Source organism: Scomber scombrus, chromosome 16 (assembly GCF_963691925.1).
Source record: "Scomber scombrus chromosome 16, fScoSco1.1, whole genome shotgun sequence".
Lineage (NCBI taxonomy): Eukaryota > Metazoa > Chordata > Actinopteri > Scombriformes > Scombridae > Scomber > Scomber scombrus.
The window spans coordinates 15,860,687-15,888,052 of NC_084985.1; the positions used below are offsets into that span (position 1 = coordinate 15,860,687).

The following is a 27,366-nucleotide window of genomic DNA, read 5'->3' on the forward strand; positions in this document are numbered from 1 at the left end:
GTAAACTGAATCAGGGGTCAAAGCTAGACTTGATCTTAATGGGTCATAGGCCCAAAAGGTTGGGAACCATTGCTTTAAACAGTCATTGCACATGGTTATTAATAACAGCAACAAAACATGGCTTATCTATGCACAAAAAATGATCTTTGAATGTGAACTCTCTTCCAACTTCTTTGGTTTTGTTTCTTTGCTCAGCTGATAGTTATCTACATTACTGACATCAGTGCAATAGTTCACACTCAGAACCTGAATACAAAGATACACAGAGAGATATATCAGAGATATATCATTAAACAGGGTTATTGAGGGTATATTCTCAAGTTGTCTTTTCCCTCAAATTAGTTACAGGAATAAATAATTATAATATCAGTAGTTGTAGGACGTTTTTAAAAAAAAGTTTTATTATATAAAATTGAGCATTCAAGTGGCATCAGTCAATCACAATAAATTAAACAAGATAAAAATGCCAGAAGACATTATTCATTGAAAATAGTTTTCATAGAGACTTATCTTATTTTATTAATCGATAAATATACTTAAAGGGCCAATTCCAAATATTTTCCAATTCAGGTCTACAACCTACTCCCAGTTTGTTTTCAAAAAATATTTCACTTCAACTTCCAAATCAATAACTACAATACAGGGTCAGCTAATTAACTCCACCTAACCTTTGCCAGGACAACTTGTTCTTAATTTTTAATTGGATTCAGAGGTCCTTCCTGTTGGAAACGATTACCAGTTCATATTAGAAATCTCACCAGTCTAAAGGCATTTAAGAAATTACCAAACTCTTCTTTCTGGATCAATTAAGTAATTTAACATCATTTTACTATAATTCTATGTGTCAGTAAATTGTCACCTTTTCTGTTACACTTTTAACACCTTAGCTTTTTTAAATGTTTTTATTTAGCTTTTGTCTGTAGTTTTAATGTTGTAGGCTATGTCTCACCATAGGGGGGCCATCCGACAAGCCCCTTGTGGGTTTTATTGGCTCCTTCTGCACATTTCTCTTTTATTAGTTGTTTTCTTTTCTTAATCTAAACTAAATTCTGCATGTATTACTTTTTTGTATTAGACAATGTATTTTTTCTATTATGTTCCAGTAAGTAACAACATAAAGAACAGAGACGACACCACTCTAAAATAAACTACACGTACCTCTGTTGTTATTTTTGCTAGACTAAAAGCATTGCTGACCCACGGGAGTATAAACTGGACCCGGAACCTGTCACACGGGTCCTGGTTTAGTTTTGGCTCCTGAAGCGCAGAGACTGTGGGGCGCAGACGTGCAGTGTGACGTGGCACGGGGGGCGGAAGAGCTTGTTTGTGTTTTGGTTTTAAGGGGAAGTTGCGAGAAGAAAGAAAGGAGGAGACGTGACGGGATCGTTGATCATTTTTCTTGGTTCTCCCCAACACCACCTCACCATAGTGTCCCGGCTTCCGTGTGTAAGAGACTACAGCAGTGGTGTTTAAAGTTCAAAACGTCGTCTGGCTCTCAGGTAACGTCAGCGTACTTGACATGAATCGACTAGTTGTGGTTTGTCATCGGGGACCAACGCTAGCTAATGTCGGTATTGGTTCATAGCAAAGGGAATGCAGGCCTTTGTCACGTATTAATCACACCGTCTGACCTCTTTGGTGCCAATGTAGTGCCATTAGTGAGTAGCTAAAGAGTGTCCGAAGTAGCAAGCGACATGACAGCTGGATTTGTGATAGCTAGCGGCTAAAATGGGTGGATTCAGGTCAGTGGGTGGAAGGCTAACGGAGCTAGCAGGCTAACGGTACAGTTGTTGATTTGGAGATTGAGGCGACTCCCCGATTATCAACACCAGTCACAATAAAGTCGTTGAATGATGTCATTTAGGAGTGCAACCACTAGCTTGTTGTTGTTGCTGCCTTATGGTGCATGTAGTTTACCATGCCGTTTTGATATGCTGTGCTAAAGCTGGTGGGGAGGCTACTGGCCAGTTATACAGCTAGGTAATGTTGGCTAACTGAAAGTCAGCTAACTAGCTAGACAACAAAAAACAATTTGGAAGATGGCCTCCCACCGTAAAAGACAAAGCAGATGCAACGACCACAGCTGACATGAGCAAGTGTGTTTACAGTCAACTAATGACAGCCGGATCCAAATATTTCTTGAGCATATTGCAGCGCAGTTTGTTGACAGTCCCTGTCAGGAGTGTGAAGAAACGCAGTGACTGTTTTGTCCCCGCAGCTTCTTGTTATGCGCAGCCTACGTGTTTTCTTCCTGCTTTCATATGAATTTTCTTCGTAAGCTTTCTACTTTGCTGTCCAGATGCTTTGTTAGTGCGACACAAAGGGTTTCCACAGATGTGAATAATTGAGGGGGTTTTCTCCCCATTACACTACTTAAAGTTATTCCAGTTGTCTCTTTCAGACTTTAGTGAGACAAACTAAAGTTACATTCAATTATTTTCCTAATAAGTAATCAAGAAGTTATATTTCATGTAGTCATGACTTACATAACTTGCTGCCATGAAGTCAACACTTGACTGATGCAACAACACAGGTGATTTGACCCGTGTTTGCCTTGTTTTGAATATAAATATAGGTATCTCCTCAATAGTGTAGCAGTTAAACATACTATAATAAGCAACTGTACATTTTAATACCATTATCAACTACAAACCTGGCAACAAAAAATGTGTGGTGTCGGTTTGGATGATGCTATATGTACAACCTGCAATACAAAACAACGTTACAAATTTCACCACAGAGGCCATCAATAGGTGTCTAGAGATAATATAATCAAAACTGTAAGTAATATGTTACACAGAGGTACTTTTATCTTTTGCAGAGCCCTTGTAATTGCATTAGAGAGCATATGTGAGTATGATCAAATGTCATGAATTTTTGTCATTAAGTGTAGTATCTGCCTCCTGAATAAGGGAGTTGATAGGGGTTATACCATTAAGTCATTATAGTGATTTTTGTGGTAAAGGATAAGAATCGAGAAATCTCAAGACAGATTCTCCCTGCAAAATGTTACGTAGACTGTGATTATCTCCGGACAACAGCCATTTGTTGTATACAAATTAGTCAGCCGTTCTATCCTAAATAAGTTACTATGTAATGCATGAATGCATGGTATTTATCCATACAAAGGTTCTCACAGTTGTAATGTGGGCGGGTAAAACTCTTAACTTGTGGTTCATTTCAGGGCCTCCTTTGCTTTTTATTACTGTATCTGGTGGTGGTCTGCTTTCTTCAACAATGTCATTCATAAATTCATGAAGGTGCTGTGGCCAAGATATTCCTCCATGTGTTTGTAGCTGTAGCTATAAATAATATGATGATTTTCAGCCACAGTGCTATAACAGAATATGAAGTTAATCAGTTGTATATTGGACTTCAAAAATAATCTGGCAAATAAATATAAAAATGAATTTACATTTAAAGGAGAGTTTATTTTAATATGTAATAACAGTTTATTCAGTGCAGAAAATTGAATGTCATTCATTTATTTATTTATTCATTGTCAAGTTGAAGTTTATTATGCACTCATTGTCTCCTTATTCGGTGGTGAGAGATGACTGAAATTATGTTCCAGCTACAAAAAAGACCACTGAGTTGTCCTCAGAGTTTGTCTCAAAACTGGTTGTTTAATTGAATATGATTGCACAACAGAGAGAAAAACAATACTACAAGACATAAACTAATTTTTTTCATTTGAAAGTGTGAACTGCATCACTTTCAGTGTGCAGAATCTATTTTGAGTGCACTTGATAGTCAGTCAGGGTAGATGCAACCTGACAAGCCAATCAAAATGTATTAATAGTTGAGATGAGAGAACATCTCCAACTACAGTAAGGTGCGTATTAAGAATTTTTGTGATTCTCCATCACACAGATACTGCACATTAATAATATATTAGAATCAACTAATGTAATGCTAATTTAGATAATTGGCCTTATTTTGTTTCTTGATTGCATGTGTATATTAGTGACCTATTCTGCTGTACTTTTAGTGGCGTTAAACTACATCAGGAAGGTAAATGTATCTGTTTACATCATGTCCTACATAATTATTTAGAATTAAACGTGGATGTAAACCATGCATAATGTAAAACTCTTTAAAAATTCGCTTTGCAAATGTTTTGTGAGGAAGGAAATGCATTTAACATTTTTGTTAGACTTCAAAGTTACACACAATACGTTTTAGTGAGTCACACTCAGTGTAAACATGACTTTTGTTTGTTAACAAGAAAGCTCCACCGGGCCCTGTTAATTAGGACAAACCAGTTAAAAATGAGAGTGTAGGCATGTATTTTGCTTAGTCTGCAAACGTTACACGACAGGTGATGAGACTTTTTTTTCCCTCTGTGTTTTTAAGTATTTTTTGTGCATTGTTATAAATGGTAGATGTAGTCCTATATATCTAATTCATTCTAAATGTTAGATATTACTCAAAACCCCACACAAAATTATTGTTGTCATATCACTGTTACTTCCACTCTTTGCACATAGTAATACACTATGTCTCTCATAAGTGTGTCATCACGGAAACCAAATATTTTTGTTCTATTTTGAGCTCTGTAGAGTCCCTCATTGACTCAAAATAGAAGAACAAAATCTTACTGGAATTGAAAGCTCTGAAACAAAATGTTGCTGTAGAAACTGTTGTCATTAGTATTTTGGTATTGCATGAATTTCGACAGTGTTTGGGGAGATTATTAGAAGATCTATGTTTATATTTGTTCTGAGCAGTGATGCTCCTCAGAGTTTAATACATGTTTATTGCTTTGTTTATGAGTCAGTTAACCTGACAATCTCTTCTCCCACTTCTTGCAGCAGAAGTCCTAATAGTGAGGATTTACACTCAGGCCACCGGGGGATCTGACTAGGTCATGGCCAATCGGGGAGGAGCTACGAGACCCAATGGACCCAATGCAGGCAACAAGATCTGTCAGTTTAAGCTGGTGCTGTTGGGAGAATCAGCTGTGGGGAAGTCCAGCTTAGTGCTCCGTTTCGTCAAGGGCCAGTTCCATGAATTCCAGGAGAGCACAATAGGAGGTGAGCATCATATCAACAAACCAGGCTATATCTCACAATCTTCCAGTTTGTTGCAGTTCCAAAGGGTGTTGTGATTGCAGGAATATACTGTATTTGTGTCTGAATTAACCCAATTTTGCCTTTGTTCAAGCAATCATTAATATAAAGGGAATTCATTCCTACAAAAGTCAAGGCACAAAAATCGAAAAGCCTTTGCTGCAATGGCTACATAAATACACAGAAAAACTAGACTGTGTATCGACCGCATAGCATAGTCTTCTTCAGGGTCAAACAAGTAAATACTCAGCTAATTGAATTAAGTACAAGATTCAGTAACACACCTGAGAATTAAAACAGCTGTATCTGTCACAGGTGAGGGTAAAGAAAATATGAAGAAATAAACACTATGACACAGACAATAGTACATAAAGCAGGTGATAAAGATTAAATGTATACAAATGGATTCTCTTGAAACCATATTACACCTATCAGTAAATAGTGTGCAAACAACAATACCAGATGTACCTGAAAAGGAGTTATTTTTTAATTTTAAAAGAAAGAAAGAATAAACATGAACAAATAAATGAAAAACAAGAGTAAATAAAACAAAGGAATAACATAAGAAAATGGGATAGCAGAAATCAAAACCTTGTTCATTTCACAAAAAAGGGTGAAAAATTCATATCCATCACTGAAGCCAGGGTATACACTGACAGTCAGTTCACAAATCCAAAAAGTATCCCCTTGTCTTCTTGTCTCCTCAACCTGTCAGCACCCCCCTTATAGGGTTAGCGACGCCCTCAATGACCATGGCTTTAAGAGATACATCACTATTATTACTCACGTGTAGAGCCATAGCTACTTCAGGACAGGAATACTTTCTTCCCTCTTTCAGGTGCCTCACTACTATCGCAAAATTTGTCATAAAATTAAAAAATAAAATAAAAACATGAGAATTTAAAGATGTTTTGGTGTAGATTTTGACTGTTTTAGGATGACTCAACCCTCTCTTTATTCTATCCCTCCAGCGGCCTTTCTCACCCAGACAGTGTGTCTGGATGACACAACAGTGAAGTTTGAAATCTGGGATACTGCAGGTCAGGAGCGTTACCACAGTTTGGCACCCATGTATTACAGAGGAGCGCAGGCCGCCATCGTGGTCTATGACATCACAAACGAGGCACGTTCATCTATCCCTGATGAAGTTGTTCATGCAATTTTCACAACATTGACTTTAAGTGGTACAAATGATACTCTGTACAAGTTGTAGTTCAAATACAGCGGGTGGCTTCGGTGAAAACGTCCAATTTTGAAGTTACTGATAGCATGAAGGTACTGACAAATTGCACTGTTTCTTCCATTTGCAGGAGTCCTTTGCACGGGCAAAGAACTGGGTGAAGGAGCTTCAAAGACAAGCTAGCCCTAACATAGTCATTGCTCTGTCAGGCAACAAGGCTGACTTAGCCAACAAGAGAGCTGTCGACTTCCAGGTCAGACCAAACAAACAAACAAACAAACTTTGTCAGTTAGTCTTATTTTTTTAATTGGTTCTGGTACTTCTAATTGATACAGAACCAGTCAAAAGTTTGGTCCCCTAAGAAAATCTATTAGATATCTGTGGTTTTGTTTTATATGATTACATCCAAATCACAGACTAAATAATGGGATCCAATTATCTCTACTGTCAAGACATTCAGTCTTAATGCTATCTTATTGTCTTTCCAGTGCCTGAGTGTGCGTGTGTGCGTGCGGAGGTATTCAAACCCATGGTGTTTACATTGTGTTCACAGGATGCCCAGTCCTACGCAGATGACAACAGCTTACTTTTCATGGAAACGTCGGCCAAGACATCTATGAATGTGAATGAGATATTTATGGCTATTGGTAGGTACCTCTTGGCACTTTATGCATAGATATTCCCTGTCAACTTTAAACAGGGTGGTAATCAGAGCCAAATTGATTAATCCTACTGAAACTTGTACATAGTATTTATTCTGATTAACTGTATGTTTAGGGTTTATTTAAGAAAATCGTCAGTAATACAGGCGCCTTGCAAATGAACAGTCAACATTTCTGTTATTGTTCTTCAATTTGGTTTATTTTTGCACCTCAGCTAAGAGATTGCCGAAGAGTGAGCCTCAGGCCGCAGGCGCTAACAGCGGGCGGAACCGAGGAGTGGATCTGACAGAAGCTGCCCAGCCAGCCAAGGCTCCGTGCTGCAGTAACTAACATGAAGAACGCCTTCCTCCCAACCAACCTGTATAGCAGTAACTAATGCAGCTGATGTCCCAAATGCCACTGCAGTTACTAATGCAATGTGTTGTACTCTTTTCCTCCAATTCTCTTATCTTTAAAACAAGATAAGATGGCCTGTGCCCACCCCCTTCTTTTTTTTGCAGTAGCAAAGTCATTGCCATTATACTGATCTCTCCACATGGCTCTGCCTCTTTTCCTCCATCATGGTTCTGCTGCTACCTGGTGAAGCCTCCCAACCAGTCTTTCTTACTCTCTTGTCATCTAGCTTGTTACATCTATCAATGACTATTGATAGATTAATGATAGCAGATACTACAGACATTAGCGCACCCAGCCTTTCATCATCTTCCTTCCATCGTGTTGATACGAGTTTCATTTACAGGAAGTGGTCACTTCCCTTTTGTGGGATAGCTTAAGACTTAACTACTGCATTTCTAGTCTTCTGCTTTTGTTTTTGATAATTTTGTTCATTATTGTTTGCTATAATTTTGTCAAAATTATGGATGCACATACCTGTATATTTACAAGGCCTAAAATAGAAAAAAGAAAACTGTGTTTAACCGTTTTATCAGCAGTAGCACGAAAAACGTCTGTTAGAGAAGAAGAGCATATTCTTGTAAATCTGAAAGGCGGGGGGCAGAGCAAGAGAAAGAGAGGAACCTTAAGCTCCGCCCCTCTTGTCACTGGGACCTTTTTATCTGAAAGTTTAAAAACATTTGTCGTGGACTGTAGTCCTTTTAGATTCTTTCCCTCTGCCTGCCAACTGCTACCCATGTTTTCCCCCCACTAAAGTAGCACTAGTGTTCACTCTCTTCAACCAACCTAAGGCTTCATCCCAGGGCCATGCCTGCTTCTACCTGCCCCCAGTGGCATTGTGCAATGTTTCACAGTATTTACTCTGTGACTTAAGTGTCTGCAAGGACCAATGCAGCACAGCAAAAGCCCTCTGCTCCACCCAGCTTTCTGCCCTCAACAATGCGCAGGAGTCCCTGAGGTATACCCACCAGTGTCACCGCCTCCCCATCTCCTAATGCAGTGTCCTTTCAGAAATCTTGTGTTGACTGTCGCTTTGTGGTTACACTTCGGTCTCTGCCTTTGGATGATTTATTTTATGCAAATTACCTTTTCCATTGTGTTAGCGTTGCTGGACTGCCGCTGGGTTTGCACTGGGTTAAAAACAAAAGTGATGGTAGAAAGTGGGGAGTTGCAATATGTAAGGTTGCTTCATAATCACCTTTTAAATCATAATTATTAGTCATCTTCTCTTGATTAGGAAGTGCTTTAGACACCGTTGTGTGTCAGTGTGTACAAACTATGCCTGGGCTGGCTGGCTGGTGACAGATTACATCCATAGGCTCACTCACACGTGCCCATTTATGTGGTTATGTTTGAACACACGTTTGCACACACACACACACACTCTCACACACACTCTCACACACACTCTCACACACACTCACACACTCACACACACACACACACACACACACGACTTCTTCCCTCTGTCATAGTACATAAGCACACACACACACACACACACACACACAGTCTGTTACACCTTTCTTCCTCACTTATGTTGTGCGCACACACACACACACACACATACACATACAGTACATCTGGTCAATAATTCTCTTTTTACAGGTCTGTCTTACTCATGCCTTGCACTAATGATGCTCATGAATATATCTTGTAATAATTACAGCCAGTGTGATATAAATATATATATAAATATAAATATATAAATAATATACTGTAAATAGGGTGTTGCAGTGTAGTCTACCTTTTTTCAATTTACCAGTGACAGGACTAATGCTTGCTAGAGCGTTGTCTAGATAATCAGAAAAAAAACTGTACAGTTAGCAGAAAAAAAGCTACAATCTGGGTTTGGAGTTTTGTTGCTGTTCCTTTTTTTCCCCACACAAATGGTTAAATTATAATCAGTGGTGGTCTTTATAAATGTATGTAGTGTTATTAACAAAAGAAATGAAATTGCATTTATTTAGTGGTCTGTCTTGTACCTTTTTCTCAACAGAAAAAAAATAATATCCAAACATTTTGGCTTTTATTTTTTAACACCTTTGTTGCATCTCACTAATTCTTTTTTTTTAGTGGCATCAGATGATGATGCCTTTTTTGTCCAGTGCTGCTTCCTGTAAGTAGACCTGAACTTCCAGAGACATTGGTCGTAAAAGCTCCAGAGGACACAGACAGAATGCAGAGCAGTCTGATTAACCAATTGTCTGCCTCTCCATAACATCTCAGTAACATTGTGATGATATTGTAGGAACAGTGTAACAACTATCAGCTGGCACGATGGTGATTCAACAATAAATGAATTAACACATAATAGGGATGTAAATTGTATGTTTTTTGGTTTTTTTTTGCCGTGAACACTTAATTGCAGCTGAAAACATTTAAATGCAAGCATTTTACAGTACTATTATGTAATGACCAAATAAATACCGAAATAAATTTGATCATTTATTATTGTAATCAGGCTGTGTGTGTGTTTGTGTGTGTGTGTACGAACGCGTGTGCATGTGCATGTATGGACTTTTGGTTGCATTTTGTTTAAGGAGTTCTCACAGAGAGCAATCATGTTTAATTTCAACTGTGTTCATGTTTGGTTTTATAGGAGTTAAAGCTTTACTGCCTCTCTTCCCTCATCTTGACACTGATAAAGAATTGTCTGACCTTTAACCTGACAAATGTACTGTATGGGTCAAAGATTTGGAGAGCAATAATTGTCTAAATTTAGTGAGATGTCATGTCCTCCTAGGGGTTTCAACATTTTTTTTCCAAAAATTTAGTATTTCTGTATTTTAAATGTTACAATAATTAGAAGAGTGTCTGTAAAACAATGTTTTTTGTAAATCTCAATAATTCCTTTATGTGCATGACTCAACCATGATTCACCAGTCACAATGTGCTCAGAAATGGCTCCTCATAGTGAACCAGTATCCTTCAGTTACATTGACCTTGAAATTCTGCTACAAATGGTTGCATTTTTTTGACCTCTCCTCTCTGAATTGTAGTGGAATTGGCCTATCCCATTTGAGTCCCCTAGCGGAGGAAAATGGGCCTACAGTGAGAAATTGAAAATAATGATGAGCGCCATGTCTGATCCTCCGCTTGTGGAATAGAGCGGACGCCAGAGCGAATATTTCCCGGGCCGGGGGTCCGCTCGGGGTTCAGTGCGAATCATGGCCGACAGCGCTGGGATTCAGCAAGGTTCGCCGGCCATCGGAGCTGCGGGCTTGGTTCCAGCCGCTCCTGGAGCCGGGGGGACGGAGGGCTCCGGCGCCGCTGGAGGATCCGCACGAATCGCCGTGAAGAAGGCGCAACTCCGCTCCTCACCTCGGCCGAAGAAACTGGAAAAACTCGGAGTGTATTCATCGTGCAAAGTATGCGATATTTCATGAAAGCCGAGTTTTTATTAAACAACGGTTTGAATATTCATAATAAATGGTATTTGCTGGGCTCGGTTGCAATAGTTTACAAAATGCAAGCGAAGCAAAGGAAGCCATTGCCGCACTTCATTTTTTTTCATTTTGCATACATGAACCAATTATTGAAAAAGGGATGTTACAAATGCAGTTTATTAAATTGTTATTATTACTTGCATCTGTAACTGGGCCCTTCAGCTGCAAGCTTTCCCCTGAATTTTGCAATGTTTCTGCCTAGGTGGGGGGTTGGTGAACGTAAACATTGGCTTGGCGCTGGTTTTAGGGAATAGCTGGCTGTGTGCAGAAGGGCTGCAGCCCACACTGTGTGTTTGAGTATGTGTTTGTGCGCGGTGGTGTATGCTTTCCACGGGAAATTTTACCGTGTCCCCGTGCCGTCTGTCAAAGGACGGTGCTAAATAGAAAGGGTTTATTGGGTTTATGCAGCGTATCACCCGCAGACAGGTACGGGGTCTTTGTTTTGACAGGGTGACAGCTGCTGGCGGGGCGGAGATTGTTGTTGTTTCAATGCGCATGCCCAATGCAGTAGCCCCAGCTGATGGTGACAGGCTTCCTCGCCCATGTCCTCCCCCCACCTCCTGACACTGACCAAAGTTTTTATTAATCTGAGTTAACAAGAGCGGCTTGTGATGTTCTAAGAAGTATGTTTGCTGCTGTGGCCCATTTATAATAAGCTAGTATATTATACTATTGCACAATCAATAAAAGTTTCATACTTTTAATACACAGATTTGCCAAGTAAACTGTCAAAGTTAGATAACAGTAATACTTCAGTAATTTCATTTTCAGAAAATAATCTCATCTGATTTCTCCTTAAAAGATCAAATCTGTGTCAATTTATTGCAAACTGTGACAGTTTTCTATGAATGTTACATAATTCATTTTAGAAATGGTTGATTTAGCAATGTCTTTTTTCCTGCTTGTATTCACTAAGACTGTGCTTTTTGTAGGCTGAAGGAGCCTGTAAGTGTAATGGCTGGAAGAGTCAGAACCCCCCTCCTACACCTCCACGAACTGACCAGCAGTCCAACGCAGTCAACCTGGAGGAGCCCTGTCGCAGCTGCTCTCATACTTTGGGTATGTCAACATGTCTGTGTGCTGTAATAATGGATGAAAATCTCTCACATTGTGATAATAGCAGGGAATTACCTTATGTGTCACTCATTTCTCTCTCTTGCTCTCTCTCTGTCCCAGGTGATCATGTGACCCATCTAGAAAATGTTTCGGAGGAGGAAATGAATAGACTTTTAGGCATTGTCCTGGATGTGGAGTATCTCTACACATGTGTTCACAAAGAGGAGGATGCTGACACTAAACAGGTCTACTTTTCCCTCTTCAAAGTAAGCTTTTACTTTTATTATTAAAAAATATTGTCTAATACACAAGGATATGAATCGATTATCAAAATGTTTGTTTCTACACCTGAATTGTAATAAGGCTGTCATTAAATTAATTAATTTACATACTAATAAAATAATTTTTATGTTGTGTGATGACAAATAATGCCTACATACTCCTGTTTATTTCTTAGCTGCTGAGGAAATCAATCCTTCAGATGGGTAAACCAATGTTAGAAGCACAGGAGAGTCCTCCGTTTGAAAAACCCAGCATTGAACAGGTAGTCACATCTGAGCTGCATTACAAAAGCAATACTTTCAACAGTGTTTTACTGTGTCCACATTCCTGTTTGTACTTATTGTTTCTTTCCCTGTGTTTCCCAAATAGGGTGTTAACAATTTTGTCCAGTACAAATTCAGCCACCTGCCATCAAAAGAACGTCAAACCATTATGGAGTTGGCCAAGATGTTTCTCAACCAGATCAATTACTGGCAGCTAGAGACGCCCTCCCAGAGGCGCCAGCGGGTGCCCAATGATGACGCAGCTGGATACAAAGCCAATTACACCAGGTAGCCACACTAGCAGATGGCCTGTAAAACTGCAATAGATGAAGATTGTATGCAATTGTTTGTTAAAGTTTTATCTGTGGTGTGTTCACTATAGATGGCTGTGCTACTGCAATGTACCTCAGTTCTGTGACAGTCTACCCCGGTACGAGACCACCCAGATCTTCGGCCGGACACTGCTGCGTTCAGTTTTCACTGTGATGAGGAAACAATTGCTGGAGCAGGCCAGACAGGAGAAGGACAAGCTGCCACCTGAGAAACGAACTCTCATTCTCACACACTTTCCCAAGTAAGAGGAACAAAGACACAGATGCTCTGAGATTGTAAACAGAGAAGTACACCACAAAACTACGTATATATTCAGAGTAACAAACAATTAGCAACTTGCAGAGTGCATGTTTGCACATGCTGTATCTTCTCAACATCAAATCACACAGCAGCCGTGTATGCATGACTTACAACCTTTTATAATGTAGTTAAATTGTTGTTGTGGTGTTTTTGGCTCAGGTTCTTGTCTATGCTGGAGGAGGAGGTGTACAGCCATAGTTCTCCGATCTGGAGCCAAGACTTCTTGGCAGGAGCATCAGGAGGGCAGATTCCTATTCACACAGGTAACACACACCCTCACTGACTCAACCGAGTCACACACCCTTACAAACACACCCTTCAACCTTCCTCTTTAGTTATTTTAACGGTTTCTTTTTTACTGTAAATGTCACTCAAGAATGAAAATGTTCTTATATTAAAATGTACTTTCTTTTGCTCTGTAGTTATCAGTGCACCACCTGTGGCCAGGCCCTTGTATTACAGCACAAGTCCTGTCTCAGTGGATCCATCCAGCTGCGGCAGCATCAGTCCTGCCAGGAAAACAGCTTCTGTACTCGAGCCAAACCCAGGTATTACAGTCAAACCGGTCATTACCCTGCCATTGTTAACGTCTGACATTAAACAGTGAGAACATGGGTGAATTGGGCCGTGTGTTTCACATTTTAGCCATGCCAATGAGTGGTTAAATACTGACTTTAAAGCTGTCAGGAAACAGAAGTGAAACACAACCAAGAACTACTACTTACATACTGAAAGTATGTTTTGCCATTATGCAGAGATGACAATTGAGACAAATCCATCGCCAGTATTGACCTTAAATGCTTGGTAACTTCAGTTAGAATGAACAAGAATATTGCTGTTAAACATTAAGATAAAATAGATTGTGCAATGTTAAGAAAGTATAAAAGAAAAAGATAACAACGTTTTTCCTCTGTGTCCATGTTTTCTTGTAGTTGGTGAGAAGCGTAAACCCTCAGAACCCCTCTCCCATGAGGAAAACAAGAGACCCAGAGTGGTGGGTGACATCCCCATGGAGCTCATCAATGAAGTCATGGCAACCATCACTGACCCTGCCGCCATTCCCGAGGTAACCAGTTAGGCAGAAACCATGTAAGGAATAATATGAACTCTGTCTAAATGGCTTACAGTTAAGAGTTGGGTATAGAAAAAAATCACATTTTTTGAATGATAATTTTTACAAGTAGAGTATGTTTGTGAAAATCAAATAGTTTATAGAGACAATAATGTGTAGTAATCCGTTAATCCTCAAGGAAGATAATGAGGATAATGTAAACACTTGATAAACTTTTTTTTTTTTCATGAGGACTTTAATTATGGCAATGAAAGTGACCATGGCTTCATGTCTTCCATTCTGCACAGACCAGTCTGCTGTCAGCCCACTCAGCGCGTGATGAAGCTGCACGTCTAGAGGAGCGCAGGGGTGTGATTGAATTCCACGTCATCGGTAACTCCCTGAACCAGAAGCCAAATAAGAGGATCTTGATGTGGCTCGTCGGCCTCCAGAATGTGTTCTCCCATCAGCTGCCCCGCATGCCCAAGGAATATATCACACGGCTGGTCTTTGATCCGTGAGTGTACCAAGACTTTATCATCCTCTATCACATCTAGAGTTAGAGCTGTACTGGAAGCACATTCTAATGATCTGTTTTAATGTTTTTTGACAGGAAGCACAAGACACTGTCGCTGATCAAGGATGGTCGTGTGATCGGAGGGATCTGTTTCCGAATGTTTCCCTCACAGGGCTTTACAGAAATCGTCTTCTGTGCTGTCACCTCCAATGAACAGGTCAAGGTGAGAGCGCCCCCTGCCTCTCAGCTTGGTGTGTCTTTATAAATTCAAATTACTGTATATTTTATTGGTCGGTTTTAACCTCAGCCTTTTTTTTTGCCGGTGTGGTCGTAGGGTTACGGAACGCACTTGATGAACCACCTGAAGGAATATCACATAAAGCACGAAATCCTCAACTTCCTCACTTATGCTGACGAGTATGCCATTGGCTACTTCAAAAAACAGGTAATATGTTTTGGTTGGTTGCTTTGGTCACATGATGCAATTCTCTCTCTACTTGACTCTTGGCTGTGGAAACACAATAAAGTTTATATGACCCACCAAAAGAAAAGATCATTAATTAAACAAGCTGCCTGAAGCTAAGATTATTTCACTTGTTCCAATTGTAAATCAGCTTGTTATTGGAATTGCTTTCAACTGTGCTATTTTTATCTCTTTTGTTTTACAACACTCACACATATTTCTACAAATGTCTGTATGGCACCACCCTGTATGCAGCAAATACAGACAATGAAAACAAACCAAAAGACAGAGTTAGAGACAGGAATGTTGTAGTGTTTTCACTGCCTTTTCATGTACACCAGCAAGAAAACAGATCACTCCCTCCTCTCTTTCAGGGTTTTTCAAAGGACATCAAAGTTCCCAAGGCTAAATATGTGGGCTACATCAAGGACTACGAAGGAGCCACACTGATGGGCTGTGAACTCAACCCCAGCATTCCCTATACAGAGTTCTCTGTTATCATCAAGAAACAGAAGGAGGTGTGTGTGTGTGTGTGTGTGTGTGTGTGTGTGTGTGTGTGTGTGTGTGTGTGTGTGTGTGTGTGTGTGTGTGTGTGTGTGTGTGTGTGTGTGTGTGTGTGTGTGTGTGTGTTTGGATTCAAATCCAATCTTTACATTTTTTAATGCTTTCTGACCCACCACTCCCTCTCTTAAGCCATTATCATCTGTCCACCACAGATCATCAAGAAGCTGATAGAGAGGAAGCAGGCTCAGATCAGAAAAGTCTATCCGGGGCTTTCCTGTTTTAAGGAAGGAGTACGGCAGATTCCCATTGAGAGCATTCCTGGCATACGTACGTTTCTCATAAATCTCCTGTGTATACAAAACTGTATGTCTCTGTCCACAACTATCTCAAATTGATACATTTTTGTTAATTTTTAGAAATTAAGTTTAGTTTTTTTTTATATCAACAGGTGAAACGGGCTGGAAGCCCATAGGCAAAGGGTAAGTTTGAACTTACTGTAAAATATATGAACTTGGAGCAGTGAGTGCCTTCACCCAGTGATTTTTCAATTTAATAAGAAACACAATGTCCTATGATGGGGGGGAAAATAACATATATTTGACCTCAACATGTCAAACTAAAAACAGCACTTCAGACAATTTGAACACTGTCCTCTTCACCTGAACACTCCAGTTTGTCATCACTGTTCACTTCACAATCTTAACACTATGTTCTCTGTCATCTCTGCTTTGCTAGGAAGGAACTGAAGGACCCAGATCAACTGTACAGCACTCTTAAGACCATTCTCCAACACGTAAAGGTGAGAGACAGACATTCTGTATACACAAATACTTCCTCTAACACACATGGAATTCTTACTAATGTGATCTTTATGTCTTAGAGCCACCAGAATGCCTGGCCTTTTATGGAGCCTGTGAAAAAAACCGAGGCACCTGGGTACTATCAAGTCATTCGCTTCCCCATGGGTATGTATGCACAGTACCACAGTTATTTGATTAATCTGTTATCTGGTAAAAATTACTTGGAAAAGTTATTAAGTGAGCATCAAAATGTTTCAGACAAGGTTAACGCAAAGACACCTCAGCAGTGCAGACACATTTTGTCCGATAGTGCAGGCACACTGGATCTGTAGGGTTAGGGGACTGATGTCAAGTTGACGGATCCCATTCATTCTCAATGGATAGTAGGAGATTCAGCGAGTTGAAGGACAACCACTGAATCTGACTTTCTGTGCTCATGACTCGACCTCAACTTTATGCAAAAGAGGTCCAGCCAGTGCAATGCAAACAGTTCGCGAAATCAAACTAGGCAGTGCATCAAATATGAATCAAGATTCTTTTACTCCATTGCCTATTTTACGCCTCAAATGTTTTCAGAAACATATTGCAGTGTAGTGTTTAGTTGTAAAATTAGAAAGTTTGTGAATTTGACGCCATGTTGAAAATGGCCCAACTCACAGTACGTCACCCGTCACTTCACCACCAGCTGGGGCTTTCAGTTATCCGTTGGATCCAGATGTGTCGTTGCCAGAGTCAGCGTGTCTGCACCCTGAACCCTTGCCTTAGGATCTCTCAAACATTTTCAGTTGATTTTAGAGCACTTACATTAGTCTGTTCTTGTCCTGTCGATTTAGACATTTCAGATAGGATCATTTGGAATAAAAACTTGTCTTCCAACATCACATTTAGCACATTCCAGTGGTTTTCACAAAATGAAAGATGTCCTTTTTGGATAAACAAAGGAGCTGTTGGTTTGGCGACCATAGGATACATATATAACTTTTGACAGTGTATCATACTTTAAAAGCAGTATCAACTATATAATTCATGTAAGGATGCTTTTTTCCCACACAGACCTTAAGACAATGAGTGAGCGTCTGAAGAGCAGGTACTACACGACGCGGAAGTTGTTCATGGCTGACATGCAGCGCATCTTCACCAACTGTCGTGAATACAACCCCCCAGAGAGCGAGTACTACAAGTGTGCCAATTTACTGGAGAAATTTTTCTACACCAAGATCAAAGAGGCAGGCCTCATCGAGAAATAGAAGAAGACAGAAGAAGAAGAAGAAGTTGCTCCTTACCTTAATAAAGGATGAGATGGCCCGCAGACTGTAAACTGTTATGGCTAGATTGTGGGTAATGCAAATGACAGCATGGGCAAGGTAAGAATAGGACTACTGATTCTGGAGCAGTAAGGTTTCAGAAACATATCAGGTGTCTCAGATCAGCGCTCTTTAATGTTTGATGCTTGCCGGGCCAGATCCTGAATCAGTAGCTGAGGCTGAATTTACAGTGAAAGTTAGGCCACGAGGGAAGGCCTCTTTGAAGACCTGCAAGACTGTTGCTGATACGAAACATAAGAAGCACGGTGTCTTCGTATTTCATCACATATCCCAGGGTCCCATGGAAAGAAAGGACATTAAGAGGTGTAATAGTAACGGATATTAAACAAGACAGAACACTTCTGTTACAGTAGTGTGCTAGACATTGAAAAGCAAAACAAAAAAACATAATTAGAGATTCACCACATCTCTTCCTTCCTTTCTTTTCATACTTACATCCTCTGCCTCTTCCTCTCAGTTGACTCAGGTAGAGATGTCATGAGCAGTAACCACATATACAGTGTGTGGTGTCATTACACAAGTGTTACCTGTGAGGAATGTGACTGAGAGATCAGGTTTTCCTGTCTGTTTAACTCTGTTCTGTGCTGAACAGCACCTGTGAGCGTTCACAGCGTTGATGAGGTCTGTCTGTGATGAGTTCATCCTGCCAAAAGAGGAAAACATACTTTAAATTTGTACAGATTTTAATTATTTTAAAGCACTTATACCCACTGTATATTTTAAATGTGTATATAACATATATTTTCTGTTTCAGAACTAAAAAAGTAATTGTTTTTCTTTCTCAATAAGCCACGTAGGACAGTTTGACTATCAAAATGCACTTTTATTTTTCCAAGTATTAGTTAACATCTATAAGAGCATCTTCTTTTCCCCAGAATTTGTTTTACATATAAATTACTGCTGTTGACTAAGGACTAATTTAATTATCTAGAGTTTATTCTTATTTATGTGCTGTAATTTAAAAGAAAATATGCTTAAGACAAAGTCTTAATTTATTCTTTCTTATTTTTGTCCTGCAGATGGAGATTGATAACTTTATACTTTGGAGATAAATGAAAAGATTGTGCAATACTATGTAGTTTTGCTGTTTTGTAAAAAGTTGTTTGTACTTTTCAAACTTTAGGGAAAAAGTACATTTTGTAATGTCTGGAAAAACCCTTTCATGCTCTTTGTATAATTGGTTTTAATGACATGGTATTAGCCTATTTTATAGACTGAATAAAACAGAAGTGAGGCTAATTTATTGTCTGTAGTTTTCTTCAGTATTAATGTGATTTTCCTTGTCTCCACCAAACACAAACTTCATTTGAACAACTGACATAACAGCTTCCTATGTCCCTTGAATAGGACACATTCAGGTCCAATTAGAAAAAGCATGTCAAACCCCTAGAATTATAATTGCACTACATTGTAAGCTTTTTTTTATCGGCATTGGTCAAGGCTCATTTGCAAAAGACTTTAATGAAAGGAAACAGACTAGTTTCTTATGAACTTTGATGTTAGGCTGTCAAGATGATCAAACTCCTCTCCAATTAGCACATATATGCAGCCATTAATATATACAAACTTGTATGAAGCAATAGAGTAAATGAAGCAATAAAAGTTTATTGTGACATCATACAGTACAAAGTAAGATTACAGAAGATATAAATGGGAATCCATTAGATGACATAAATAAATGTATCCATATTCAGAATCTCATAATAAAACCATACAGCCTAAAAGTATGATGATGATTTACAAAAAAGGAAAATGTGGCCTAAATCAGAAATAAGCAATTACTACATTTACCTTACGATAAAGAGGAGAAATGAAGAGATGAAAGAGATCGGAAATAGTAAAAATAATTAAGATTGGTAAAATAAGAAGAACAAAATCTACAACTGATCGCAGTCGTTCTTCATCATATAAAGAAATTCAACACAGAGTGAAAAGCAGAATGATCACTTGTCAAAACTCAATCACATTAATAAAAAAATCACATTAAAACTGAAAATGCCAGTCAACACACAGACCTCAGTGAGGTGTTTTCAGCGACATCCAACAAATGACTCATTGTATTTCTCAAATGGCTGCTGGTCTTTGATAGATTTCCTTGAATTCTGCACAGACTGCCTTCCAGGCTTCGGTTTGAAAATAGGAGAACGGAGGAACTGCAAGTCTGTAAATTTGTCTCCCCGCCGAAGTTTCCTGTCAAGGTGAGAATAAAAGTGTCCACCATTCACATAATAAAAAGTATCTTAAAGCATTCACAGTAACAGCAGCATCCATTTGTAAACTTACGCGTGTAACGAGGGCTCCTTGTAATCCACCACCATAGTGCAGCGCCGTTTACGAGCAGGAAGAGGGGTGGAGCACCGGGCATCAGAAGGGCGCGACCCAGCACAGGAGAACTTACGATAGGCTGCAGGGGACAGATTGCTCACATCACACAGACTCAATCCCCGCCCTGCTGTCCTTTTACCAAGCCCACCTATGGAAACGTGAAGATAGATGTAATCCAAAAGTAAGAAAAAAGAAAAACAAACCAACAGATGTGTGTCTGGTTGAGTGAACAGCTTTTAACACAGAGTGCAAAGAAGTCAATGCATGGTGAAGTGACAATACAAGTGAAACACGATCAGTGCTTAAAGATGTTGGTGGTCCATGCAAGGAAGATGATATTTTATCAGTAATATTGTGATATTTCATGTGGACAACCCTTTTTCTGGATGAGACAAAGACTTACGCTTCTTGCATGTCTTAACTCTCTGGGGCGTTTGGTTGGGTAAAAGAGACGGAGCTTCACAGGAGGAATCTCCAAAATTGGATAGGACGTTGTCTATTCTCATCATCTCAGCTTCAACCAGAGGGCTGACAGGCGGCAAACAGTCCTCCTCAATTTCCTCCCTGTGAGGCTCTGGAAAACCAGCACAAACACACACAACCATTTTCAATCCATTCAAAGATTTTTTTTTACAGGTCATCACAGGACAAGATAACACAGAGCAACTTTCTTGAGCAGCACTACTCATGAAATGTGCAATGGGTTTTCATGTTTTGCAATGGGCTTGGTTTGTTTAAAATGTTATTGGTCAATGCGGACTGAAAGATATTCAACAGAAATGTGATCAAGTAGTCAATTTGCTGAAAAATGACCTTCCTGTCAGAACAAGTACATTAATCCACAGTGGGAGGATGGACATTGCAGTTTGGACAATAATAAAAACAGTGGATAAAGTTGTGAATAAAGTGACGTGTTACCATTACAACTGCCTAAATACTCATGGACAAGATGCAGATATAATAAGGATATTTATCATTAGTACCATGTTTTCTTCATAGGTCTTTACAGTCTCTCTGTTAACCAAGGAGACACAAACTCAACATGTTCATGGCATTTACTCACCGCGGTGATTTTCCTGTCCCAATCTTTCAGGGTCAGGGCTGTTAGAGAAGCTCGAGTCAGGGGACTCATGGAGATTAAATTCTTCCTTTTCAGGCTTTGCGGCCACAGAGATTGACTCATCATCTCTAAAGACTTTTTTTTTTTTTTTTAAATAAACAGTGAAAAAAAAAATTACACATAGTCTTATCCCATTAATTAAACATGAAGTTGGAGTTCAAAATGACGAATCAAAATGCTCACCAGAGATCTCCTGTTTTGGAGGGATGTTTTCTTTCCGTCTGACCATTTTAGAGGGCCGACCGCTGCGAGTGGTGATCATCTTTGTTTTTTCGGGGGAGGTCTGTCTCTTCCTGATCTTCTGAGGGATATAAAGGCTGTCCTCTGACTCAGAAGATGGTGATGACGAGCTGAGTTCATTCTTGTTGAAAACCAAAGGTGAAGCCTGTTTTTGGGCCTGCGGAGGGTCTTCGCTGATGGTCATGGCTGGCTGATTGTCTTCCGCCTTGGCCCTGAACGGGGCGATGTGGACTGTCTCTTCACAGTCGAAGTCAAACGTGTCATTAAATCCCAGTGAAGTGTTGAGTTTGTTTCCCTGTGTTGGACAGGCTGTCGTTTTGTTCCGTGTGGCTGACCGGTCCCGACTCTTGGAACGGGCCCTTGGTTTGGGGTTCTCCCATGGTTTCTTTAATGGGGCACGCTCTTGTTTGCGGCCTCTCTCAGGTTTTCGTGCAGCTGGTTCTGTTTTGGTGCGGGATTGCTGCTGGGCTTGTTTCTTGCTAGGCTGCTGCTGGTTGTTTTTCTTGGGTGGGACAGGTTCAGGGGTAGAGTGCTGAATCTCTTCATTGTCAATGGGATCCCCAGTTTCTGGTTCTGCTCTTTGCTGTGTTTGATTTTGGTTTCTACTGTCACTGCAAATAGGACTTGCTATTGAAGCCCCCAAGCCAGCAATGGGGTCCTCCTCACTCAATGACCTCTGGTCTCGCACACGCTCAGACCTCCTGGTGCTCCTTCTATCAGCATGTCGACGCCTCACACCCACTGTAGATGGCAACGTAACCTGCTTGTTACATTCACGTTGTCCATCCATTTTAGGGGGCTGAGGGTCTGTGAGGATAAAGACAAAGCCAACATTATTGTTACAATAGTTCAACTTTGTTGGATGCGTACAATATTTTAATAGAATACTGTGAAGATCGGATATACAACAGCTCCCATGTGATTATCAGGAAAGTGCCAAAGTATTTTGTGTTCAACTTGCTTGAAGAATTACTATATGGTCAGAAGAACTGCCTATATTTAAATTTGGTTGTGGATCGTACAAAGAATACCTTTCCTAGCTATCTATATAATTAAATAAATCATGGCCTGGACTGATTGCTCATCAGTAAGGAGGGATGCTCTTCAATTGAGGAAGAACCTCAATTGAGTACTAAAAGGACCATAGCTGCAAGTCAAAGGTAATAAAATATTTCACGTGACATCTGGGATATTAGAGTGTGTGTATATACCTGCACAAATTGGAGAGACTTCACATGCACTGGGCTCATCAAGTTTCTGGCCCCTTCGCTTTCTCCTATAGGATCAGAGGCAACAGGTCCTAATTGTCATACAAGTTATAAAGGATGTCATCAAATATCAAGTAAATCATTTGTTTGTTTTTTTTAAATCACCTTGATGAATCCACGTGGTGTTGGGGTTCAGCAGGGATGTTTGTAGGTTTAGTCTAAATCAAGACAGTTTTTTAATAATATAATATATAATGGAAAACAGTACTTCAAAACCATGTACATGTCAGTGAGGTTTAGTAACAAGTGGAGTTATGACGTGTATATAGAGGGGAAAATAAACTTTCCCAGTATAGATCAATTAAGTATGAAATCAATATGAGAAACATTTTCATTGTTCTTGGATTCTGTTTCAGTGACTAGACTTATTGAGTTATCGAGTGCTTATCTGGACTCTGATGAACAATGTCCAGGACTCCTAACCTTACCTCTGGAGCACTCACTGCCAGCACTTCCTGTTCTTTGAGCTTCCTCTTGAGCAGAAGCAGGTGTAGGAACAGGGCCTGTTGCTCCCTTCTCAGTTGCAGGATCACAACATTAGCCTGCCTCATTTTTTCCTTTTCAGCTTGCAAGGCTACAGCCAGCGCCTTGTTGTTCAGCTGGATACCCTTCAGGGTAGTGTTCGTGGAGTTAGTTCCTGGGAGGAAAAACACAGCAGAGATGTAATGTATTTGAGGCCAAATCACATCTTCTGCACTTCTAAATCTGTCCATTTCACGGATAAATACATCCCTTAAAATGAAAGAACCTTAAAGTCTACATTATCATTATATTTTGATTTAAGTTATGATAATTGTGGGGAAAATCTTAAACGTAAATTAAACTCTTAATAGTTGCCGTGAAAGAAAAGCTGTGGTTTCCTTACCACTGCTTTTGTTTATCATCCTGGGCCGTCTAGGAGCCAAGGCACTGGCCAAACGTTTGTTCCTCTTCTCCATCATCCTCTCCTTGATTTCGTCCCGACTCTGCTGGAAAGACTTCTTCTGGGCCCGTTCTTTCGCCATGGCTCAGTATCTAAGATTGGTTCACGGTTTAGCGAATAATGATGCTATAAGTGTTTACCAACACAAATGGCTACGCTCAAATGCTAAGCTAAACTAGTTAGCACACTATGTAACGTTCGTTAATCTAACAGGCTTCTGTAGCTGCCGTTATATTTGAAAACAACGAGAACATGTTACCTACCGGCATGTGGATATATCCAGCCAATTTGGTTTGTATATCGCTTCAACCAAATGCTTTTTTAACCGATTTAGGCAGCAAAATAAACAATTTTTTCACGAAACATCCGACTGCCTCTCTTGCTCTCAGCAAGTTGACGTTCGAATATTGAGCCGCGACCGCTGATTGGCAGAAATTCGACTGCGTCACTTCCTCCAAGTAAAATGGCAGCTCGCTAGATGGCGCTAATGTAAAGCAGAAAATATACCTTTTTTTTTTTGCAGAGAATATGTAACTGATTTGGTATTCAATATTCGTCTGCATGTTCAGGTCCTCTGAGACTAAACAGTAGACTTCCACACAGAACACAAAATATCAAATTACAAATCTTGGCGTTTCAGTTTTCACATTTTTCCTGTTTGTCTGCAGAACACAAACAAGGTAAAGTGGAGAGCATGCACTACAAGGAAATAGAGGAGGAGGAGGTATAGAAAATGTCTTTAAAAATGGAAATGAGATCACGTTCATCAAGGGTCAGGCTCATTCAGCGCTTCCAAAATAACTAATTGAGTATTTATAATTGACTGCTGGAGATAAGAGCTCGAGTGGTGCTCTGTAAAGTGCTCTGCTGCATGTGGATAGAGCTGATAAGTGTGTTAATCTACAAGTCCACTGACGGGCAGTATGTGAGCTATATTCCTTGTGGGCTTTCAGAAACACTTGTGACTCTTTCAAACCAAGATTACACAGTCACTCAGAAAGCAAGTCAATTATTGGATGAATGCAAATTTTAATTTAAGCTATTAAGTCTTTTAACATTATGCTCAAGAGCCAGTGTCCAGCCTCCTATTCTCTTGCTATTTTATATAGGGCCTAACATACACACACATGCTCTACATACACACAACTTGCTTAAAGTCATCCTGTCTCCATACCATAAGTGGCCATTATAACCCAGCTCAGGTTTTTCTATATAAATGTTCCATAAATATTGGATTAAACTGAATACCTACTCATGTTCTCATATGGTTTGCCTAGTCAAAGTCCAACAGGGTATGTCTTACTTGGCACAGCACACTGAATAAACGTATCCCTTTTCTGCATGGCACTGCAGCTAAAGTAACATCCATTTGAACCCTCTGTCAGTGAGCATCCAAGAAAGAGTCCATGACAGCCCACTGAATGGCATATTGAGGCTACAGAAGGCACTTGGTAAAACATGGGTGTTGTCAGTGTAACGCACTGAAAACAAATGACTTCAGCAGGGTGCCTCAGTTGTGTAACAGGCATGTACTTTGGGGCAAAACCCTCCGGTAAAGCTTACAGAAAGTGTTTGGTTATTTCCATTATGTAAGGATATGTAGCAGTTAAGCTTTATTACAATGAAACATAAATTACCGCTGCCAACACCATAAGTCTTTTTAGTAGCAGGTCTGCTCTTTTAGTATAGGCTACAGGTCTGAATGAGTGCTAAAGGAATTAGTGCGCTGTTACTAAATAGGCCATACTGACTCACAGTTTTAGTAATAAGTTCACAACTGCTTACCTAAAAGGTACATTATTCTTGCTAAAAGTAAGTAAATGCTTCAGCTGTTGCCTCACTGTATTGGAAATTGTGAGTGGTGCATTGTGTGCGTGTGTGTGAGCGTTTTTTGTATTAAGAAGAAACAGAGAGGGAGGGGGAGAAACATAAAGTCAGATGGATAGACAGCCAGAGGGACTCCACAGATTTTAGTTCAGCTCGCTTTAATGAACAAATCTATCACACAGTCATTTAATCCCACCCCTAACTATCCACATGTCAGATGCCTGGAGAGAAAGTTATTATCACAGGTACAGGAAAAGGCCAGAATAGGAAGGACTGATTAAAATAAAATACAGCGTAAGTGCTGTGGCAGCTAAAGACATTCATGAACAATAAAATGCAAAGAAAAATATGACTATGAACAACAACACAAGTGAACACAATGCCTTTTTCAGCACAATAGCTATCACTAGTCATGTGATGCACTGATATCATAATTAAGAACTCACAAACTACAAATTGTCCAGTCAGATCTCTGGCTCACTCATCCCTCTCTAGACTGTCTGACCAATGGCCAATGAAAAGATCATCTGCTTTCCTTCCATATGAAAAGTATTAGCTCTAATCTGTGCGCTCGCCTCCACTTGGCCAAACATACACAGTCCTACTTTTTTAATATGGAAAATATGCTTACAGTGCCATACTCACAATTCATGATAATGAAATCATAACACAGATTGTGTAATCAATCCCAAAGCAAACTTTCAGACAGGGCCAGCTTAGGAAATAAGAAGTTTGTTTTATGGATCTTAATCTTCATAATGTTGACAATCAGTGATTGATCTGAGCTTCAAATGTCCTCTCAAACAGGAGTTATATGACGATTAATGCTCTAATTAAAAGTGAGTCATACTTAAAACACAGAACCAGTGTCAGCTCAGTTTATCCCTAAATAGAACTTATTTCCACTCTTATAATTCAATATACAGTGTGTCTTTGAATGTGACTACTCTAACTGGAACACCCTACAATATATTTCAACATTGCGGAAGGGCTCTTAAGTGATGTATTTTTTCCCCCCTTAAGATGTGTGGAAAGTCAATGTCTGACTGCATTTGAGGATCAATCCTTTATAATCACATCCTTTTGAACCGAGACAACAGCAGCACTGAGCTACAGACACACAATCGACTCTCTGTGGGATGCAGCTTGGTCATTACGCCTTACAGCCTGCTCTTGAACACCCTGCTGAGCCATTTACCTCATAGCCCACCTTCCCTCCGTTTACTGATCTGTTGCTCCATGGCATAGCGCTACATTGTCTCCACAGGACCGGAAAGCCTGGCAGGGACTAAACAAATCCTGTTTGTCCTACAGACTGCAATTTTTTGCAGTCAGATGGGAATATCAATACCACTATTACATCTGTACAACTGTGCAACTGGTTGGCTTAGTTTACCATACAGAATGGAAACAGGTAGCCTGATTCTGTCTAAGGGCAACAAAGTCGGTCTACCAGCAACTCTAAAGCTCACTGTACAATTCCTTTAATCTATTCCCCACTAATTACTTCCCCTGTCTGAGATGTAGTAATGGTACTCCACCCAATATATTTCAGTTGACTTCATGATACAGTTTATAGCTTCAAGATTCCCCTTAGTTTTTATTTTTATTTGACAGCACTTATTTGAATGCAGACTTTGCAAAGTACTTTGTAAACTTTTCCAGTTGGGTTTCATAAAATCCTTTTTCCATCCCTAATTTCTGTTGGTTATAGTGTTATTGTACTTACCCATGACCACCTTTGTTTTATTATTTGAAATCAATGAAATACAGCAATGTGTAGAAGTCAAGATGCTGCATTCTCATGCCAAGAGCTTATTACGTGAACAGCAAGCAAAACTGCCCTTGCATGGCATGCACAGCTCAGCTTTGTACCTTTGTACTCTCTCCAGGTAGTAGAAAATAAAAAATTCCCTGGATGTCAGGCTTTTGTAATGCTGACATATGTTTGTGTGTGCATGTACGCGTGCATGAACAGAGCCATGAATGTATCGTGAGATAACTAAAAGACAGA

General features: G+C 39.8%; 3 protein-coding genes across 4 annotated transcripts; 2 read left to right on the top strand and 1 right to left on the bottom strand.

Moving 5' to 3' along the window:
- The first annotated feature begins 1,319 nt into the window (after positions 1 to 1,319).
- LOC133996169 (ras-related protein Rab-5A) lies at positions 1,320 to 9,761 on the top strand. 2 transcript variants are annotated; one of them, XM_062435741.1, is made up of 6 exons: positions 1,320 to 1,499; positions 4,815 to 5,036; positions 6,044 to 6,195; positions 6,383 to 6,505; positions 6,806 to 6,899; positions 7,129 to 9,761. In XM_062435741.1, exons 2-6 carry the CDS (start codon positions 4,871 to 4,873, stop codon positions 7,242 to 7,244), a joined length of 651 nt encoding a protein of 216 aa, XP_062291725.1. In that variant the 5' UTR covers positions 1,320 to 1,499; positions 4,815 to 4,870; the 3' UTR covers positions 7,245 to 9,761. The 2 variants fall into 2 exon arrangements, with proteins under 2 accessions (XP_062291725.1, XP_062291726.1); XM_062435742.1 differs by having other exon boundaries at positions 4,818 to 5,036.
- Positions 9,762 to 10,346: 585 nt separating this feature from the next.
- Positions 10,347 to 18,879, top strand: kat2b (K(lysine) acetyltransferase 2B). The gene is made up of 18 exons (XM_062436415.1): positions 10,347 to 10,678; positions 11,689 to 11,815; positions 11,933 to 12,078; positions 12,270 to 12,356; positions 12,464 to 12,645; positions 12,740 to 12,931; positions 13,150 to 13,253; positions 13,413 to 13,538; positions 13,923 to 14,056; positions 14,350 to 14,558; positions 14,655 to 14,781; positions 14,893 to 15,003; positions 15,396 to 15,539; positions 15,738 to 15,852; positions 15,974 to 16,004; positions 16,261 to 16,324; positions 16,406 to 16,490; positions 17,379 to 18,879. The coding sequence occupies exons 1-18, from the start codon at positions 10,478 to 10,480 to the stop codon at positions 17,570 to 17,572; spliced, it is 2,379 nt and encodes a 792-aa protein (XP_062292399.1). The 5' UTR covers positions 10,347 to 10,477; the 3' UTR covers positions 17,573 to 18,879.
- Positions 18,880 to 19,463: 584 nt separating this feature from the next.
- Positions 19,464 to 23,890, bottom strand: sgo1 (shugoshin 1). Its single transcript, XM_062436146.1, has 10 exons — positions 23,789 to 23,890; positions 23,469 to 23,617; positions 23,032 to 23,240; positions 22,709 to 22,761; positions 22,547 to 22,611; positions 21,279 to 22,142; positions 21,039 to 21,170; positions 20,379 to 20,549; positions 19,934 to 20,123; positions 19,464 to 19,840 (listed from the first exon to the last, which is right to left on the bottom strand). The coding sequence occupies exons 2-10, from the start codon at positions 23,605 to 23,607 to the stop codon at positions 19,681 to 19,683; spliced, it is 1,983 nt and encodes a 660-aa protein (XP_062292130.1). The 5' UTR covers positions 23,608 to 23,617; positions 23,789 to 23,890; the 3' UTR covers positions 19,464 to 19,680.
- Between the last annotated feature and the right edge of the window lie 3,476 nt (positions 23,891 to 27,366).